The following is a 20,268-nucleotide window of genomic DNA, read 5'->3' on the forward strand; positions in this document are numbered from 1 at the left end:
TATGCAACAGGTGAACTGTGGCATGTTTTGAGTTTCCCAGGCCTGACGTCACTGTCCAGGCTCATTTTTATTGGCTGAGCCGACCTCGTTCCCAGGACAACGAAACGCTGATCACCGAGGAAACCGAGCGACTCTTCAGGTCAACTACCGATAATTAGCAACTCAGTAAAACAACTACTGATAGGTCGAAACTCATTTAAATCCGTCAATACAATTTTTTTCTTACGAATAAGAGAGTTTTAAAAAGTTTCCAAAAAGCGGGGTGCGACGAAAACAAGCAGAAACATGGTGAGTACTGGTCGCCAAACACAAGTTAGAGTTAGCTTCGCTGCTGCTAACCGCTAGCTCCGTCAGCGCGCTGCTCAGCCCAGCAGCTTTTATTCGGTGTTTGTTCCTGCGTCTGTTCCTCTGACACAGAGTCGTCACTGGATGTACAACCGGCAGCAGAAGTTACTGTCTCAGCGCCAGAACCAGGAGCAGTACAGGCAGGAGGAGGCCCGGCGTGTGGACCGAGAGAGGCAGCTGCAGGCCGGTCTGAGAGACCAGGAGAGCTTCGAGACCAGGAGACACCTGCGACAGGTGCAGCAGGAGCTCAAGGAGAAGCAAATGGAGAGCGCTCTGCTACAGGTCTGTGTCTGTCAGACGGTTAATCAGCCCTCACTCTCAAGTATGCCTTGTTTAAATAAGGTCCAGCAGCAAAGTTCAGTCTGTACTGTCCTCCCTTGTCTCACTTCTTGGTTCAGAACAGAGGACACATGGTCGTGACTTTCTTCTTCCCTGGTGAACATTTTGAAGTTCAAACAGCAGCTTTATGTCCATTATTGTAAAACAAACACACAAAAGCACGGTTTTAACTGTAGCTCACAATTCAAATTCTGTAGACAAGACTCATAAAACATGGAAAATAAAATCTGAGTGAATACAAAATAACACATGCATACATTTGTGCAAAACTCTGTATGCCTTACACATACCCAAATTATTTACAATATGATTGAATACATTTAAAACAAAGGAAATAGGAAGTAGGTTTATTTAAATATTCTAGTGTGATGACCCAGTTAGTGGGTTTAAACAGTACACAAAACAACAAAAGTATTGCTTATGAGGAAATGTAATAGTTAAATAGACGTCCCGTCGCTTATTTGTAGAGCTGCAATGATGAACCGATTATTTGTCGACTATTTTGATTATCGAAAAATTCATTTGATTGATGTTGAAAGAAAAAAACGGTAAAAATTCTCTAATTCCACCTTCTTCAATTCAATTTTTTCCTGGTTTGTTTACTCCTTTATGTCAGTAATCTGAATATGTTAGTGTTGTTGCCAAAACAACACATTTAAGGATGAAATCTTGGGTTATAGGAAACACTGACATTTTTCACAATTTTCTGACAACTAATCAAAAAAATCGAGAAAACTGACCAACAGATGAATCAACAATAAGAGCAACTGTTAGCTGCAGCCTTTTTTTTAAGATAAATTCACAAATGTACTACAGATGTGCAACATTTACAGGTGCTATGATAGTTAGTGTTTCCATTTATGCTAAGACAAACAAACAAAACAACAAATGTGGTAGCCGTTTGTATATTTTTAATAGTTTATTGATTTCTGTCGCATATATATCTTCATCAACAAAACTGGTAGAAGCCAACAGGCGATAGAGACATTGTTTTCTATAACATTATGTTGTATTGTCAAGGTAGTAACTGCATCTTACCTGACTTTGGGTGTAAATAATCAGAATTAAATGTGACTTTCAGGCAGAGGAGGAGAGAATTAACAGGGAAAGGCAACTTGAACAAGAGGAGAGAATGGCCAAAGAGCTGGCCCGCATCAACTACGAGAAGCAAAAAGATGAGAAAATGAGGCAGCATATCCGAGAGAACAGGTACAGACACTTGCTCAGTGTAATGCAACACTTGATTAATCTTTTTCTTCTGCTTGTGTAGGTTTTTGAAAGGCTTTAACCTTCTGTACTTTTCAGCACTGAGCTTCGGGAATTGGAGTTAAAGCTGAAGTATGCGTATTTGAACAAGGAGCGAGCTGCACAGATTGCTGAGAAAGAAGCTATGAGGTTTGAGACGATGGTGAGCGCTGCCTTTGTGGTTCAGTCAGTCCATAATGTTCTCCATTACCTGAACCTGGTGTTCTAATGCATGATAGCAACCACAGGATATGAGCAAGTTTCTTTAAATGTTGAAAATACTGAAAGGAATAATGGATTACATTCCACTTAGAAGTAAAAAAAAAAAAAAAAGTACCTCTTGCTCCTAATGACAAAGTAGTGGTAGAGAAAGTAACACATTTTCTTTACATATGGTTAAAAGGCTCCAGGAGCTGCTTTTAACCACATTTTAAGAGACATTCTCAAATAGAAAAAACTGTATTTCCACAGTAGAGCCTATAACCTGTACACTGTGCATGTCTTTTTTGTGACACTAGCGGGAGGAGGCAGACTATGCTCGCAAGATGACGAGCGAACGTGAGCGAGTCGCCGTTGAGCAGCAGAAGCTGGAGGAGAAGCGCCACGAGGAAGTGGTGCAGTATCAGAGACAGCTGGAGCAGCAGCTCATGGACAGAGAGCGCCAGAGACAAGAGGCATACGAGGAGTTCCTCAAAGAGAAGCTCATGGTGGATGAGATTGTCAGGAAGATTTATGAGGAGGATCAGATGTGAGTCATTACTAATTCTTACACTCTTTGCTATTAATGCACAACGCAGAGAAGCACATTGTATTGCTTAATGTGTCAGTGAACAGGTGAGTGTCGGAGCTATTTCAATGTGAGTATGCATTTGAAGTAGAGTGTCCATCTAGAGAAAACATGAAGATAGCACAATATATTGGGCTGATTGAAAATGTATTGTTTTCCTGAAAGGGAGAGACAGTTGAAACTGGAGAAGGTCAGAGCCACTCAGCAGCACATTGAAGAGTTCAAGAGGCAGCAGGCCGAGTGGAGACGCTTGGAGAAAGAAAAGATGGAGGCCGAGAACAGGCGCATCATGGAGTTCGCGGAGCAGCGGCAGCACATGGAAGAGACCAGAATGGCTAAGATCCGAGAGAGAGAAGAAGCAAAGGAGCATCTGCATAAAATGGTTGAGACAACTTTTTCACTGAATGCTCATTGACTTATCTATTTTGTCAGTGACACAAGTTAATGAAGTTCTCTGTTCTGTAGCTGTGTGACAAGATGGAAGCGGAGAGGCAGCAGCGTGAAGAGATGGAGCAGGTCCGCGAGGAACTCTATTTAGAAGAGCAAGAAGAGGCCAACAGGCAGAGAGAAATCGTAAGGATCAGTATTTTTACTGTCTTACTTTACTGATTCTACACTAATAACAAAAAGACAGATAATCTTTTTCATAATGAAGATTAGAACTGCAAGGAATCATTATTTAACATATCAATAAATCTATCACCATCAGCATTAGCCCCCCCTTGAAAATGAGATGCTGCATCTAAAGGGGCTCTCCTTTCAGTAAAGTCAAATCTTTTAATAATTTGTTTGATCTATGAGATGCAAGGAAATCGGTAAAAAAAAAAAATAGCCAAAAATGATTTCACTGAAACAACTGTCCAAATCCAAAAGATTTTTCATTCCAAGATTGAGAAAACAATAAAACTCCTACATTTAAAGAGCCATAGCTGCGATGTTTGACTTAATTATTACTGATTAATCAGCTTGTTGTTGTAGAATTATCGTACAATAGACACAAAGTTGTAAATGTACCACTTTCATCATTTTTAAGTGACGCATGCTGTCTCCTGCAAACTTCTAACACTTCCTGTGACACTCCCATTAAACAAAGCAGTTCAAGTGTGAACATCCCAGTTAGGTAACACTGCAGCTCTCCGGAGTGGATTTAAGTGCATCTTAATTCTCTTAATAATTCTTCCAACTTGTATCTAACAGGAAGAGATGGAGAAGAAAATCAGACAGAGGCTGATGATGCAGCGGACCTGCCAGGAGCAGATGGCTTTCAGAGAGATGCAGAGGCAGGCGGAGAAAGAAGAAGAGGAGGCCTTCAGGAAAACCATGATGGCTAAGTTTGCCGAGGACGATCGCATTGAGCAGATGAACGCCCAGAAACGACGCATGAAGCGGCTCGAACACCAGCGCGAGGTGGAGAAAATGATAGAGGACAGAAGGCGGCAGCGCGAGGCCGACATGGTACGAACCACGCTCTGTTTGCATATTTACATCAGGAAAAAGGTGGTGCTGCTGTAGTTCTACGGTCAGCAGGGTTCTACCTGCACTGTATGTTGGAAAGCAACAGGTGGCAGCAGCCAAGTTTTAACACTTGCAAAGACTTAAGGATGAATATGAAAATATCCCATCATGAAAAGAATGTTTCTAGTCGTTAGAGTGAATACCTACTTTACCACAGAAAGTTATGGGTTTAGCAAGAGTAAGCGAAACACAACCTTCTGTCAGTTTTGAATCCCCTGCTCTGTTCATAACATTCTGATAACCCTCTTCAAGGAACTGGAGGCTAAAGAAAGAGCGCTTGAGCAGGAGAGGGAGGCGCTGCGCAGAAAGATCATTGAAGAAGAGCGGCAGGGACTCCTGAAACGTCACGCAACAAAACTCCTCGGATACTTCCCTAAGGTGTGCGACAGTGTGTGGAAAGAATTTTACAGGGCTTCACATCTTCAAACAAACGTGTGACCATCAGTGTGTCTGTTTTCAGGGCCTGCTCCATCAAGACGACCTGCAGCACTTTGATGAAGACTTCAGAAAACACTTTGAGTCACGTCAGGCGGACATCTTCTCTGAAGACGGCTGGGATGGTGACAGTTAAACTTTTTCTTCCAGTGTGCCACTAGAGGGCAGATTAAGGTTACAGTGAATGTATTATAAGTTTTAATGATCAATAAGTTCTACATTTTTCATTAACAGAAGTAGTTTTACATTCAGTGACAATAAAACAATTTTAGATATCTCTTTATTAGAACGGTGCTGACAGGATCTTAATTAAAACAACTCCAAAAAGTCCAGCTGAAAGAATCCGATCGTGTTTATTAGACAAACATCTTCATCTAAATTTTATGTGAATTCAAACTGTAGGCTTTTGAAATGTCAACTTACATTCGTAGGGACTGCAAACTAAAGTTCTTTACTTCACACACATAGAGATCTTTTTAAAAAACAAGGTAGGCAACTTTAATCAACACTCTTTGCTTCATAAAAATAAAAGTGTTGGCTTTGTGTTTAAGACTTTCCCCAATCCAGAGCCGTCATAAACTCATCTTCTGTAAAGGACAGCAGCTTGGCAGCTTCAAAATGCATCTGTGCACAAAAAGACGTGGTTAATTTCATTAAAAACTATCAGCGCGGTCTGATGAGGGAATGTAGAGATCCTTACCTTCTGTCTCTTGAGAATGTCGATCAGCTTGAGCTGTTTCTTGAACCCCACAATGAGTTCAGCTTTCTGTTTTTTCAGCATTTTGTTTTCGGCCAGTAGGTTTTCTTTACTCTGATGGTCCTCACTTATCTTGTCCTTATTCAATAGAATTGAAAAGTGAAATCAGTGGAAGTAAAGTAGAACTTGTTTGTGCAACGTGTGTGAATCTCAGTTATAAACCAGTTTATTTCCATTTAAGAGGGTGGTTCATGTTGTTTTTTGTTTTTTTTTTTAAAGAAGGGCTACTAAAACTTTTTCTCCACCACCATCTTAAGTTAACGTATTTCACACTGTGCAGATATTTTTACTGCACACTTGCTATACATAAGAAACCTTCATGCTTCAGCTTTGGTGTTCAGGTCAGTGGTCTGTGCGGCGCTGTAAAGTTTATTATTGTGGGAAGTTACTAAGCTGTTCTCGATGTCTTTTTATCTTATAAACGGATGCATTATCTTCTTACTTCAACACAGTCTTTTACTCTTACATCACACTCATACACTTATAATTACTCCCTTACAAATGTATTAAAGGAATGTTGTTACACCACATGTTGCTGCCGTGCCTCCTCAAGTTGAATGGATAGTTAATATTCAATTACAGATTTAGTTCTGTGATTGTTATGAATGTGTTCTTTTTTCGGTTTTTCCTGACTGGACCTTCAGACGTTGGCTACTCTCACCAGTAAACATGATCTCACCATGAACAGTAGAGGCAGAGAGTCTGTGTTGCCTTATTTGACAAAACTCTATGCACTTCCTGTTTGTCTGATAATTTAATAAACAAAAAATGCCTATTATGCTTGAGTACATGAAACCTCTGTTAACAAAACTGTTTCAAAATTGAATTGCTGTATTTCTGGGTTTTTTTTGGGCGGCCTGACTCAAACCTCTGTGGAGGGAACTAAAGGTTCCTCTGGTTTTAAATCATTACATGTTTCACTGATGTCTGTGTTATTTAAATGTACTCAACAGATAACCTCAACAGCAGAATAAGACCCATGTTAAGAGGAAACTTATGGTCTCTTGTTTCTGTTAAGAAGCGCTGTGCGGGGCTCACCTTGTTTGTCTGTTCCATCTTGTTTAGTTGAGTCTTCAGCCTCTCCACCTCCTCCAGAGCTCTGTTCAGGCGAACCTCCACGGTGCTGTGAACAGCTGCTGCTTGTTTGTGGGATCTATTCAGATTTTCTATTTCCTACACAGAGCACAGACAGGAAGTAATCAGGCATGAACAGCTCCCATGAATGATGGAGGATGGTGTCAGCTTGTTAATAAGACATATTTGGAGCAGTTGTCAGTCTTCATACATCAGACCTGAGAAGCGCTCTCGTATCATGCTTCACTTGTCACTGACACAAACCTTGTGCAAACCAGACACCTGCAGCTGAAGGCCGTCACATTTTTTGGCCGACTCCTCGGCTAAAGCTCTGTGCTTCTCAATCTGCGTTTGCTGGATGCTTGTGGTCTTCTGCAGTCTGGCTCGATCCTCCTCGAGCTCCTTGATTTTTGCGCTAAGCTTAGAGTTTTCATCATCCTGCAACAACAGAATCTTAAAGTTAAATGTGTGTTTGATGTTTGAAGCAACAACCCAGAATTAATATTGCTGCCACCACTGGTTCACAGTGTCATTTTACAGTACCTTCTTATAATATTCACTCGACATCTGATCCAGCTCCTCTTGCATAATACGTAGTTTTGCCTTGAGAACTCGCATTTGAGCATCTGAAACGACTTTTAAAAAATAAAACAAACACTGTCAGACATATGAGCTCGTAAAAGAAACAATCAGCAGCACCCAAGAAATAAGTTAAATTCTTATCATACTTATCACATAAATTACTTAATATATAAGCTTCAATTTAGATTTCATTAGGAGTCTCAATTGGCAGCAGTCCCTGATAGGATTTCTTAATAACCATTAAGTCCCACTTTAACACTAATGCAGGCTGCAAGGTGGCTCTGTGGTTAGCATTGTTGCCTCGCAGCTAGAAGGTCGCCGGTTCGCGTCCCGGTGAGGACACCCGGGATCTTTCTGCAGCGTGGGTTCTCTCCGGGTTCTCCGGCTTCCTCCCACAAAGTCCATAAACATGTTGAGGTTAATTGGTGATTCTAAATCATCACCTGATCCGACGTCAGCTCCAGTGTTGGTCACGTCATCCACAACATCTTCATGAATAACGACGTCTTTCATCTTTTCCTCCATGTTTTGAATCGTCTTTGCCAAGAAAAAATCTACCGAATCTTCTGCGGCTGCAAAATCCTCTACTTGAGACACCTTTGAGGTTCTGAAATCAAACAATGTGAAGATTTTGGAACAGAGAATACAGTTTACAAAAGGCACGACCAACATCCTGCTTTTACCAGGAATAAAAATGTTTGTAATGGATTTGGAAGTTATATAAAATCAAGCTCACGGTGGTTTGTGGTGAAGCTGTTTCCCCTGTTTTCCAGTAGACATATTTTGCGATGTTGTTGATGTGGTCCTTTTCTTGGTCACCATCTAGGAAAACAACACAGTGTAATGTAGACTTACAGGTTTGTAGGCTATCAAAACGTTTGCAGGTTTAAAAAATAATGAATTTATTTTTTTGGAGTGATACCTTCCCACCAGGCTGCTGTGCACTGCAGTGCTTAGACTTTGTTATTCTGTGAGTTAGACGCAGAGAGAAAGGCAGGTAAACATAAACGGTACATCAGAAATATATATCAGAGTCTGAAGTGTTTAATCAAATTAAATGTAGACTTTTAATTAACCACAAAAAAATGTGTAGTCATTCCTGTGGCATTTTTCACTTTTAATTTGTGAGATTTTGATATTTATTACCTAGAATCCTCTTCATCTTCAGTATCTGTGAGCAGGACGTTGGATAAAGGCTTTGACAAAACCTCAGTCTGGTCTCTCTAAAATCAAACAGAGAGCCAGTTTTGAAATAGATTCACTGCCCTTTCCCCAACTGTCCCCATCAGCTGAGACTTTTCAATGATATGTAAATAACTTACCATGAGCTGCTCTGCCTGTCTCACCAGTTCTGCTGTTTTGGCTTCCAGCTCTGCATTTAGGAGTCTGGTGGAAATAAAGTGTTAATAAAACAACGTTGTAAGATCATGAAGAAAAATAAAATTTATCCAAATATTTGAAGAAAATCACATTTTTATTGTTGGAGAGGGTTTTTCTATTATTCAGTGCCCTAAAGCGCAACTTTTTGAACACAATCCCTTTTGAAATTTTTATGTATTGACACTCTTACATGTGATATTAAGGTAAGGAAAGCATTTATAAAAAAAGTGAAACCAAAGTCACCTATGATTGATTATTAATTGAAAGTCTACATGACAGGAGCTTCTCTCTAGCCTTGATTAAGGAGAAGAATGAAGCTGAAGGAGTTCAACAAAGGGCTGAAAGGTGGTTAGCATCGTTGCCTCACAGCTAGAAGGTCGCCGGTTCGTGTCCCGGTGAGGACACCCGGGATCTTTCTGCAGCGTGGGTTCTCTCCGGGTTCTCCGGCTTCCTCCCACAGTCCAGAAACATGTTGAGGTTAATTAGTGATTCTAAATTGTCTGTAGGTGTAAATGTGTGTGCTTGGTTGTCTGTCTGTAAGTGTAGCCCTGTGATAGACTGGGCTCCAGCCCCCCGTGACCCTAGTGAGGGTTAAGCAGTGTATAGATAATGGATGGATGGAGTTCAACAAAAACGCTTTCATGCAGTGCAACTTATTCTGAGAGAAATCTTTGTCTTACAGTAGAAAACAATTCAATGTTATGATTTGTCAGAAGGGGAAATCTAAAGATTATATAAACAAAATATTCCAAAATGAATCAAAGATAACAGAACAGACAGTCATACTTATATTGCTCTTCCTTAGCGAAAAGGTCATCTGTGTGTTTCTTTGTCGAACCGGAAGCCGATCTTGCCTGCGGTCTTGATTCAACCCTCCTGGACCTCTCAGCCTTACCGGTAGAGGCCGGCCGTCTCTTTGTCTAAACATCAACCAAACATGACAGGGCAGTAAGATTTAATACATTAAGTCCCTAAGGGGGAACTTCACTTTCCTGATATCAGACAAAACTGTCAATTTGATGGAGTGGACGGATTCAGAGGTCTGGAGCCAGGCAGAAATGTCACATTTGTTGTGATTAGTTATTAGTTTGATATAATCCACAATATTAGTTTATACACCTCAGTGGAACATAGTAACATAATAGAGCATGTTAAAAGCTCATGCATGTGTAAAGCTAACCTGCACTATAATAAACATTTATAATAAGGATGAGATTTGCACCTTTTTTTGTATTTGCACAGTATAAAAAATAAAATTTAACTAAACAGGGGTTTGCACAGCATAAACACATATAGACTCATAGACTGTAAATGATGTAATTCCTAGAAATAGTCACAATGCTGTCTTAAATATTTAGCTTCGTAAAGAGATTTTTTTGCGGAAGTGGACACGTTTGTCGACAAAGTTGACATCTGGTGAAGTCGCTGCGATATTTAAACTTTTGCTAAAAGCACAAAAACATTCGTAGTTAAACGTTTGAGAGACAAACATTTAAAAAACGACATTACAAACCTGCGAAACGATGGATTGAACCTTTTTATCAAAACTTCTTTCAGCCATTGTGACACTCACACAGAGGCGACGCGGCTCTGGTCGCATAGCAACAGCAGCTTCAGCGCGCCCGCACTACGGCAGCCTTTGAAAGACATTTGAAAGGCGATTTAAAAAACAACGTAAAACGTTAATTCACTGCTGGTTGTACAGAAAAACTTTTAAAATTAACCAATGATATTATCTTGTTATAAAAAGGAGCGATTGGTGACAAATTAATTATTTTGAAATGTAATGGACTGAAATTCTGGCTTTAATGAAGACATATTTCTTCTAAAACTATTTTACCTAATCACATAAAGCAGGGGTCTCCAATCCTGGTGCATGTTTTAGATGTTTCCCTCTTCCAACACACCCGATTCAAATGATCAGGATCGTTATCAGGCTTCTGTAGAGCTTGATGACGAGCTGATCATTTGAATCAGGTGTGTTGGAAGAGGGACACATCTAAAGCATGCAGGACTGTGGCTCTTGAGGACCAGGATTGGACACCCCTGCCATAAAGACTTGCTGCAGTTCATTGTTAGAACAAGACAAGGCATTTTCATCTATTCTGTACTTTTAAATACATGTAGGCTCAAAGCTGCTTTACATGAAAGTGCACACAACGTCTGCGTTTTGGTTAAAATACACAAAAAGGTCAGAATACACTTCATGACAGCACAAAAATGTTGGAAGAATGAAAGTATTATAACTAGATTTTGATGCAGGGACCCCGTGTAACCACCAACCACACCCCAAAGTCCTCCTTTACTCAAAAATGTGCTGTGTTGTTACTTTGCTCGGGCTGCAGGCTGCAGATTGACATTTGTGCAGAGTTTGACACTGAGCTTGTTTTCACATTCGTCTGAGAAACTGGTTCTCCTGTCCTCACCCTAAATCTGCCTTTAACACATTTACGTACAAGATGGTTTTCTAAAGTCGCCATTTGTCTGGAAGCCAGTTGTGGTCCAGTTACAACTTGTACAAACTTGAAAAAAGCATGTAAGCTGAGAATAGAGGAGGACCAGACTTCCACCGGCTAAAACCAACAGATTCAAACACTCCTTTATACCCTCTGATATTTCCCTGCTAAACTCAGAGAGGAAAAGACTGATTGGACTCTCTTTTTAGCTGATTATTTTATTAAGTATTTATGTTTTTAGTGTTGTATGCATCTCACATTTGCATAACCAACTGTCACACTGTAGATAAATAAAGTTTCAGTGAGTGATTACTGAAAAAGAGGCATAGTGCTCCAACAGTGAAGCTTTTAAAAAGAAAAGCAATTATATGTTTATAGATTCAAAGGTTTTCAGTGAGGAAGAATGAATAGATGATTCATGTGTGTGTTTTTTGTTTTTGTTTTCCAACTATTTAATTGCTCTTTTTGTTACACATAGCATGACATATAAACGAGTATTCAAAGCAAAACTGCCTCTAATAAGTTAAAACATTTCTCCGGAGGGGGGTACTGTCAAATTTTGTCAGTGGATATAATTGTGTTAGTGATGTATATTCCCACACAAACATGGAAGAAGTCTTTTTCTTAATCAAAATACCACAGTGTAGAAATACCAATGCTATCAATAAAAGTCATGCATCCACATGTGTACTTTCATAAAAGCACAGAAAGTTTTTGCATCTAAAAATACTTCAAGTACTAAAAGAAAAAGTACTTACAATGCAGAATGACATATTTTAGAATGATGCTGATTATTGGATTCTAATTATCCATCCATCCATGATCTATACACTTCTTAATCCTCAAGAGGCAACAATGCTAACCACTGAGCCACTGTGCAGCCTGGATTATAATTATTGATTGATTAATGTGTTCATCACTGCTGTGGAGCTGATAAAGGTAATTTAATCAGTTTATACAGTTTATCTGCTGGGTAGCTTGTGAATTTCCCCTCAAGGATCAATAAAATCTGATCTGAAGTCTATAATATGACATCATAATTTATTTGTATTCATAAACTAAATCTGCAAAGTCATTAAAGTTATCAGATGAACGCAATGGAGTACAAAAAATATTACAGTTACCTTTTAATTGTTGTGGAGTAGAAGTGGCAGATATGGAAATATTCAAGAAAAATACAAGTAACTCACACATGTACGTGAGTATAGTACATGAGTAAATGTACTTAGTTACTTTCCACCAAAACCAGTACTACTACAATTCTACAGTTTCATTGAGCAGACACTTTTATCCAAAGCGACGCACATCTGAGAACAACACAAGCAAGGATCTAGTCAGGAGAAAGCAATCTAGATAAGAGCCATAGAACAAAATCAAGTGTGACAGGGCGTTGATGCCAACAGCAGGCTGTAGGGAGGTAACAGGAATTTTTTTATTTTTTTACTACTACTACTACTTCTACTACTACTATCATTGCTACTACTACTACAACTAATAATTATAGTAATAATAACAATAATATATATATAAGCGCTGGGTTAAAGTCAGCAGTATCCATGTAAAACAGAAATGTCCATGTTTAAAGCCACAGTGTTAATCACAGTCACTGCTGTCTTCTGCTTACATCTTGTTTTTAATGCTGAGCGGCTGAGTGCGCATGCGCGTACCCAGCAGCTACTACTCACCATGCACATGCAGAGAAATCCCATAACGTGCGGGGCAGAGCACACCGGAGGGACCCGCTAGTTGTTTTGCAGCTGCCAGCTTTGCTGTTTACTCTCGCCTGTATTTATATCCATGCATCCCGCCGTGTTGGACGGCGGCACGTAGCTCCGCTGCTCGGCCGCTTTAGGAGGACCGACAGCCGGACTCGGAGCGAGCGATGTCGGAGGAGGACTGGGTGGCAACAACAACAACAACAACAGGGCGCGCTGCTGTCCCGTTAGCATCGCTACGTCCTCCGGTCCATGTCGTTTAACTCCGCCGGGCGACTGCAGCCGTCCGCCCCACCCGTCCAGTCCAGTCCCGTCCCGAGGCCCGCCGCGATGGCCGATGAGGACCCCCAGCAGCAGCAGCCGGACCGCGGGGCGGGGAGCCTGCCCGGCCTGCTCCCCGGGCTGCAGGGCGCTGAGGCCGGCGCTCTGCAGCTCAGGATCAAGAACTCCATCTGGTGAGGAGATGTTCCCATAATGCTGTGCATGGTCTAGTGACTGAAGGGGGATTTCATCACCAAATTCACAAAGTTTTTTTTGGCTTGACCTTAGCTTTGGGGACAGTTTCATCATCCTTCTATTTATTCCTAATGATCAGGGGTTAAGCAGAAGCAGCAATGCCACAGTGTACTCTATTACAAGTAAAAGTCCTGCAGGAAGATCAAGTACTGCAACATGTACTTATAATGTGCACAAAAGTACTTTTTAAAGTACTTCTAAAGCAGAAAACAGGCATCACGTGAGTAGTACATTGGTGTTTGTTGTACATCTTTGATTGAATATTCATGCTTGAATGTGTACGCTGCTTGTGTAGTTGTTTTATACTTATACATACAACTCATATTTTATTCTGTAACCTGCAGTTTGAAAAAAAAAAAACAACCTGCAAAGTGACTGCAACTGCTAGATAGAGCCAGTGGAGTAAAAAAAAAAAAAAAGCTCACTGAAATAGTGGCATAACAATGAAGTACTCAAGTAAAACACAAGTACCTGATACACTTTCTCACATCCCATCACTGTGCTCACTTCAGTGCAAGTAGCAAAGCCACAGTGTGAGTCTACTTTACTACAAGTTTAATTCAAATATTAAATTATGAAATTATTAATATGAAAAGCGACACAATTCTAATGAGGATAATGATGTTTTCTTTAGTGACACACTGTCATGTAAGAAGCATTTTGATGTTTTATCTTGTCAAAACTGAGCTGATTTTAACTTTTTGATACCAGCTAATTACTTTTGTTCCATATTTTATAGATTAATTACTTTTTTTTTTTTTAAATCTAAGAACTAAATGCAGCTGTCAGGTCAATGAAACCGACTAAAAAGTGCAAAATTTTCCTCTGAAATGCAGTGAAACAGAGTTTTTAGAAGCAACTGTTCAAGTAAAAAACAACTATATGTGCGAAAGTAAGTCTACTGGAGCATTTAGTTGGGTTCCACCACTGTGATTAGCTGCACATGTTTATTTATATGCATATGTTTTAAAGCTGGGCGTGAATGCTGACGATGTCTTCAGGTGGTTTGGTGTTCAGGTGTGACAGACAGTGTGGGCCTGTGAAGATTTAGTAGGTTTTGTGTGAATAAATGTCCCACACAGTCTGCTTCTGTATCAGCCAGTTTAGAATGGAACTGCTGTATAATGGATAATGATTAATATTTTAGCTCAGATCTTAGAGGAACAAGGTGTGAGCTGACATTTAAACTATAAATCAGATTTTTTTAAAGTTACTCTTCTTGTATATGAGGGGTGTAAATCTTCTTTTCCTCTTAAAGTATAAAAAACTGTAGCTCGGGTTTCAGTGTCGCCGTATTTTTTCAGGTGAAATGTTGACAGTGGTGGAACTTTTTTATAAAATGTCAACACTTAAAACTGCCAAATGGTACATTTAGTCATTTAGACAGCTTCAGCATGCTCACATTTTGATGCACCAGCAATAATGATCTCATAATGACTTAAATAATTGTACAACTGTAACATAATTCCTACAAAGTTTTACTTCAAGGACATTTTCACTGCTGGGTTTTTACTTCTACTTGAAGTGAAGGCAGAACGCGGGCCTCCGCCTCACACCTGCCTCCTCGTCTCTTGCGTGTTTGCTGATTGGCTGAAGGCATTCTTACAGTAGCGGCCGTCTATATTCAGGCCGAACTGACGCAGCAAACGCAGCAAATGTTGACTGCCGCAATATTAATGTCACTGAACATAAATACCACGAATTGTAATGATATAACTGAATCGTTTTCAGAAAGGTTTTCCTTGAAAGAGCTCCTTGAACTCAGGCGTCTTTTGAGCAGCAGAATTAAGCGCAAAAGTATGCAGTTCATAGTGATATGAACTCTTAATCAAGTAGCAGTTTTAGCATTTGATTTGCATTAAGCACAAGAAGCATGGCACCTATAACTTTATCTAAAAACAGAGAAAGCACTGATGTAAAAGTGGAATACGTTGAAGCCCAAGTGATTAATTGATTGCAAAGAGCAGTGCAAAGTGTCGACTGCAGTCCGATTAAGAGCTCCTTACAATGCAGCACTTGTTTCTGCTGCCGGTTATTTTGAACTGTTGGGTCTCTGCCTGCTGTGGGTCGAGAGAGAGGCAAGTGTTAGGGTTAAGCTAATTTCCTTGACTGCTGTTGGTGAGCGTTGTGTGTGGTTGCTGTTGCTTAAGGCCGCGCTCCGACCTTTAATTTATGAATGAACTTCAGTGCCATCACTTAAATATCAAACAGCCATAAAATGTCAAAAGGCTGAAGGACCGGAAAGCACAACAGTTCAGAGTTCAGACGTCTGCAGGAAATACCTCAGCAGGAACGCGTCACCGTGCCGCTGCAGGTTTATCGATAACACATTGGGATATTGACTATTTGTCCAGCTCCATAAATTTTTAACTCTAAATACGATTAGAGCGTAAATATTGACGTGCACCTCAGTGACCTGCCGCTGCTAGAATGAGACGGTTGTAGTCTGGGTCAGCAGGTTCATGTGCAACACAGCATCAGTCTGTGTTCAGATGAGTTTACAGTAACGTCCCGCTGTGGCGGCAGCGCTTCCCTGCTGAATTACACCTGCACACGTTTGTGGTGCGATGTGAACGATGTCTTGCATCAGTTCTTCATTTTACAGTTCAAGTTCTTGCAAAAAATTGCGTCAGGTGTCGTTCAGTTTACCTGCCAAATCGGCCTTACCGGCGGCTTAATGACGGTCTTTCAGCACCGGGAAATCCTTGACCCCCTAGTAACAGTGAATTAAAGTGAACTGTTCTTGTCATGGCTTAGAGCGTCTCCTGACTCCGACCTGCCCGGTGTCGTCAAGTAAGAGTCTTTAAATGTGACCTACCTTCTGTCTCACAACAGTCAACAACAGCCTGAGCTGTCTGTGGATTACAGATGAACCCTGGAGACAATATTTATTTATCTGGTTTGACCACGTTGGAAACTGTTATTTATTACTATTACAAGCTATTTGCACAATCTCTGTTTCTTTTTCAGTGTAAATATTGTATATATTTTTTTCACTAAATAATATATTTTGTCATCTTGTGTATAAACTTATTTTATTACTTAATTATTGTTATTTTCTTGTACTTTCTTTCTATATTGTTGGATGCTGCTGTGGAGTGTAAATTTCCCCCAATGGAGGATCAATAAAAATGATTCTATTCTAAATGGGAACATCAGTTTGGTCTGATGTTAATTTAATCTGCACCTTTCACCACAACTATGTGCTGGTCACCTTTTATTGTAGAATATACAGTCAGCATGGGTATGTGCAGCAAAATAAAACATGTGGCAAAAATCCTCAGGGATAGAGTTTGAAAATGTTATTTAACACAATGGCTAAAAACATGATTAAAGGGTGAAAGTCGATTATTTTGATCTGATTCCTCCTTTGAGATTAAATCCACACCAGATGAAGCAGGTTTCCTCAGTGATTTGTGGTTTCTGAACCGTTAAACGTCTCCTATCCCAAACAATGTTTGTACAGTGTCCGTCTCTCTCTCCTTTTACATATGACAACATGTGTTCCTGGTGGTGGGATACATGACCTGAGAGATGCTGAAGGGAGGGTCGTCTCATACCAAACATTCCTCTGCTTTATAAATAAATACACTTTAGACACAAGCGCTCATGTTACACCGGCTTCATACTAATTTATACTATGTCTCTATTTTGCAGCAAATCTGTTCAATCGAAAGTGGAAAACATTCTGGTGAGTATTCTTCGCACGTTTTCAATCTAAAAAAAAATTACAACTTTATTTTTTCTATTTTTAGTTAAATGCTGTCTGATGGAATATTGTCAATATATCAGTGGTTCCAGCATGTTGAGCTGAAAAAGCGTTATTTGCTGATGGTTTGTTTCCATCCAGATATCATTTTTTTGAAAATGACAGCGGATCTGTCTGCAGGTACTTTTTAGATCAACCTATAGGGGGCGCATCTGAGACCAAACAACTCTACTGAGCTTCAGGGCTCAACAAGGTCAATTTTTAGTTTGTAAATTATAGATTTTTAAATCATCCTGGTTTAATGTTTATAAAACTCCCTCCAGGCCAAGGAGACTTATTTTTTTGTTGTTGCTGGATTATAGCAAAATGTAGCCTTGCATCGCCAGACCATTCTGTATTGTAGAATAGTCTGGAAATAAACCTCATTATCAGTCTGCTGTAGTAAAAAAAAACAACAAAACACTCAGGCTTGTTTGTATTTCTTTGAATCAATCACAGTTCTGTTGGGTGATAAAAAAAAGCCCAGGATGCAGCACAGGTGTCCCCTCAAAATACTGACAGAGGGAATTGTTCTGGTGGATCGTTGCATGCAGAACTTTTCTGCATGCAAACTGGAAGTTGTTGTTTCATGAAGCAAAGCGGATTTCGAAAACAGTAGCACATACATAGGTAGCAGAAGTTTTAGCTGATGATGCGTAGCCTGCGGCCAGCTAGCTCAACCATGATTTGTATGCTTTAACGACATTGGTAGATCAGTTAATTTGGATGGTAACAGATACCTTTTGGCTCTGTGTGACTTGAGTGTGACAGATTTATTATGTTTTAGCAAAGAGAGAGCCCAGATTTTTAACCGAAAAACTCTTATTCAGTGGGTTTTGGCACAATTATGTGACTCGCCGAGTGACCTCAAGTACTTTGGCAGTCTCCAGACCCAAAATCAACTCCATGAAAAGAACTATTGTTTACAGAGGAGCAAAAGCATGGAATTCACTTTCTTTACAGATCAGAGACACTAATATAAAGGCTCTTTTAAGAGGAAAGTAAAGGGACAATTGGCACAGAATACGTGAGTATTCTTCCTCTGTATAGTGTTGTGTCAACTTGCATTTATTGTTATCTATTGTACCGGGTTGCGTTATAAATGAAATGTTTGCTATTTATTATGTATTTTTAATGTTTTGTAAATTGTCATTCTCCAAACATTCACTCATTTCAAATGTTAGCCTCGCGCCAGTCTCCTCTGTACTTTCATATGTCTTGTTTGACCGTTTTGTGATCCCTGAATAATGATTTTATCAGCAGTTTGGCAATGCTTGTTACGCAACATAGTGTTTATGAGCCACAGTCAAAAGTCAGATTTCTGTTTTCTGACAAGAAAAATAGAAACATCTGGAAATGAGAACCATTATAACTTGAATTCATCTGCCAGAAAAGGACATCCTCTCCTTTCAGTCCTGTCTCCATAGTTGCAGCCTGTTATGATGTCACTGTAGGATAAGCTCCGCCCACCATTGACCCCTCCCCCTCTGGGTTCCTACCTGCCAGTTACTGAACAGAGTAAATGCAGACAGAGGTGGTCTCCTTCCTGAAGGAGCAGCAGCAGCTCAGCTGGATTTAATAAACCTACAGAGACTCAAACAGCCTGTTTGGAGCCGTGATGAAACAGAGTATTACAGGCGCAGCAGAACGAACAATCCGTGCAGTGTTTAACGCTGAAACAGCACATTCTGGGGATTTGTGAGACTTACAATAACTTGTTAGGACTGAATCTAATGTGACCTTTGAAACCTATGATAAGTAAACACACAAAGATGGGACTTCATGCTTCAGAGATGTGAGATGCTCCGGCAGAAATAGACCTGCTGCATAAATATAGCTGAGCGTGGAAAAGAGCCACATGTGAGACACTGTGGACGTGAATCTGATGGATGCTGCACCGGTCGCAACGCTCTGTCGTCACATTCTGTAAAAAAAAATTTGAAGTGTTCCTTTGAATTTGGTTGTTGCTGATTAAATTGTCAGGATCTGTAGTGAAATTGTAAGTTATGATTTACATGATGCAATCTCCACGGTCACAACAACAAACAAACAAATTCAAAGCACTGCCTCAGATTACAAACCAACTCCATCATGAAATGTCGACTTTATAAAGCTGCACAAAATGAGCAAACCCAACTTCGAATCAACCAACAACCGCTGCTGACATCTGGTAACAGGTTGTTTCAAAGTAAAATGAGTAAATGCGGGGAAAAGAGTTGACTGTGTGGAGGTGACACAGTAGCATACAGACACTGACAGTCCGAGTCGACAGAGCAGGAAGTGAGTCACGCTGTAAAGGCCAGCGAGGGATACACAACCGGGTTTCAGCAGAATCACTCACAATGCGACAAACAGAAAAAGTGATTGTCTGCTGTTCTTAGCTGTTTTTAAAAATGACAGCATTCCTGAGAATTACGCATCTTTAACTGTCACCGATGCTGCTCAGCGTCCGTTAACTTCACGGATAAGTCGTGGTTCTCCGACAACAGAGGAGTTAATCATTATTAAGAGTCAGTGTAAAGGGGGAGTATGTCTGAGTGGAGGAATGTGTTGTGAGCGAGTGGATGTGCGTCTTTGTTGTAACCGTGCAGCACAGAAAGGTTAACAGCAGTTCACGCTGCAGGCTTGGCTGCTCTTCAGAAGTCTTGTCTGTCTCCGTGTGTCTGTCGGCAGCCATTTATACCCAATGTGTGCACATGTTCGCGTGTCTCAGGCTGTACGAATACACAAGTGTTTATACGTCCTGCATCTACGCCGTTTGGCTGAAGTCAGGAATAAACTACAGTCTCGTTAGACCATCAAAGCATTTTGCAGCTGACGTTAGATTCTCTCATGTGTCATCTGGCCAACTATCTCTAAAATGTAATATATTTTTATTTTAAGAGCGGCTTTCTCTTTGCCTCCCTAAAACTGAGACTGATCTGTGAATTCTCTTCAACCTGTTCAGATTGGTGGCCCAACTCGCTTGTCTCATTGAGTTCTCCGCTGAAAACCAGAACCACAGATAATGCTTTTATGCTTTACACATTCCTGGAGAATAACTGGTGGCCACATTACCCAAAATGCAACAGTTTTTGTCGGAGATTCAGGTGTGTTCCAGTTCTGCTAGTAGCAGCTGATGCAGCCTCAAGCGGAGGTAAAGAGTGGGCAGCAAAGATGGAGCTAGAGATGAATTCATGCAATCTTTTTTTGCATCTATGCGGAAACTCTCAAGAACACCTCTAAACAAATTCTGTGAAATTACTCTTTAGCTGTGTGCAGTAAAATCCAGTTATGTCAACATGAAGGATCATCAATAGTTTGGCTGTCAGATGAAAAACGAATCATGTCAGACTGCACAAATGTTTCCATGTAACTTATTTGTAAAAACCAAA

At 40.3% G+C, this 20,268-nt stretch overlaps 3 protein-coding genes across 4 annotated transcripts in view; 2 read left to right on the forward strand and 1 right to left on the reverse strand.

Annotated features, from left to right (window-relative positions):
* The first annotated feature begins 429 nt into the window (after positions 1–429).
* mns1 (meiosis-specific nuclear structural 1) lies at positions 430–5,141 on the forward strand. Its single transcript, XM_008301406.1, has 9 exons — positions 430–627; positions 1,766–1,893; positions 1,990–2,092; positions 2,448–2,677; positions 2,882–3,098; positions 3,182–3,289; positions 3,914–4,171; positions 4,484–4,609; positions 4,692–5,141. The coding sequence occupies exons 1-9, from the start codon at positions 430–432 to the stop codon at positions 4,800–4,802; spliced, it is 1,479 nt and encodes a 492-aa protein (XP_008299628.1). The 3' UTR covers positions 4,803–5,141.
* tex9 (testis expressed 9) lies at positions 4,932–12,639 on the reverse strand. Of its 2 annotated transcripts, XM_008301404.1 has the most exons (13): positions 12,601–12,639; positions 9,973–10,096; positions 9,246–9,379; positions 8,402–8,465; positions 8,226–8,302; positions 8,002–8,047; positions 7,816–7,901; positions 7,523–7,686; positions 7,041–7,132; positions 6,762–6,935; positions 6,462–6,596; positions 5,367–5,501; positions 4,932–5,290 (listed from the first exon to the last, which is right to left on the reverse strand). In XM_008301404.1, the coding sequence occupies exons 2-13, from the start codon at positions 10,057–10,059 to the stop codon at positions 5,213–5,215; spliced, it is 1,272 nt and encodes a 423-aa protein (XP_008299626.1). In that variant the 5' UTR covers positions 10,060–10,096; positions 12,601–12,639; the 3' UTR covers positions 4,932–5,212. The 2 variants fall into 2 exon arrangements, with proteins under 2 accessions (XP_008299626.1, XP_008299627.1); XM_008301405.1 differs by lacking the exon at positions 9,973–10,096.
* A 224-nt stretch (positions 12,640–12,863) lies between these two features.
* The window catches only part of LOC103371916 (DNA-binding protein RFX7-like), a 20,195-nt gene continuing 12,790 nt past the window's right edge, over positions 12,864–20,268 (forward strand). Inside the window, exons 1-2 of the mRNA XM_008301403.1 lie at positions 12,864–13,085; positions 16,804–16,837. Of these exons, the coding sequence (XP_008299625.1) occupies positions 12,883–13,085; positions 16,804–16,837 (237 nt within the window). The 5' untranslated portion in view covers positions 12,864–12,882. The remainder of the gene's footprint in view (positions 13,086–16,803; positions 16,838–20,268) is intronic.

Source organism: Stegastes partitus, unplaced genomic scaffold, assembly GCF_000690725.1.
Source record: "Stegastes partitus isolate 25-593 unplaced genomic scaffold, Stegastes_partitus-1.0.2 Scaffold1669, whole genome shotgun sequence".
NCBI classification, from domain to species: domain Eukaryota; kingdom Metazoa; phylum Chordata; class Actinopteri; family Pomacentridae; genus Stegastes; species Stegastes partitus.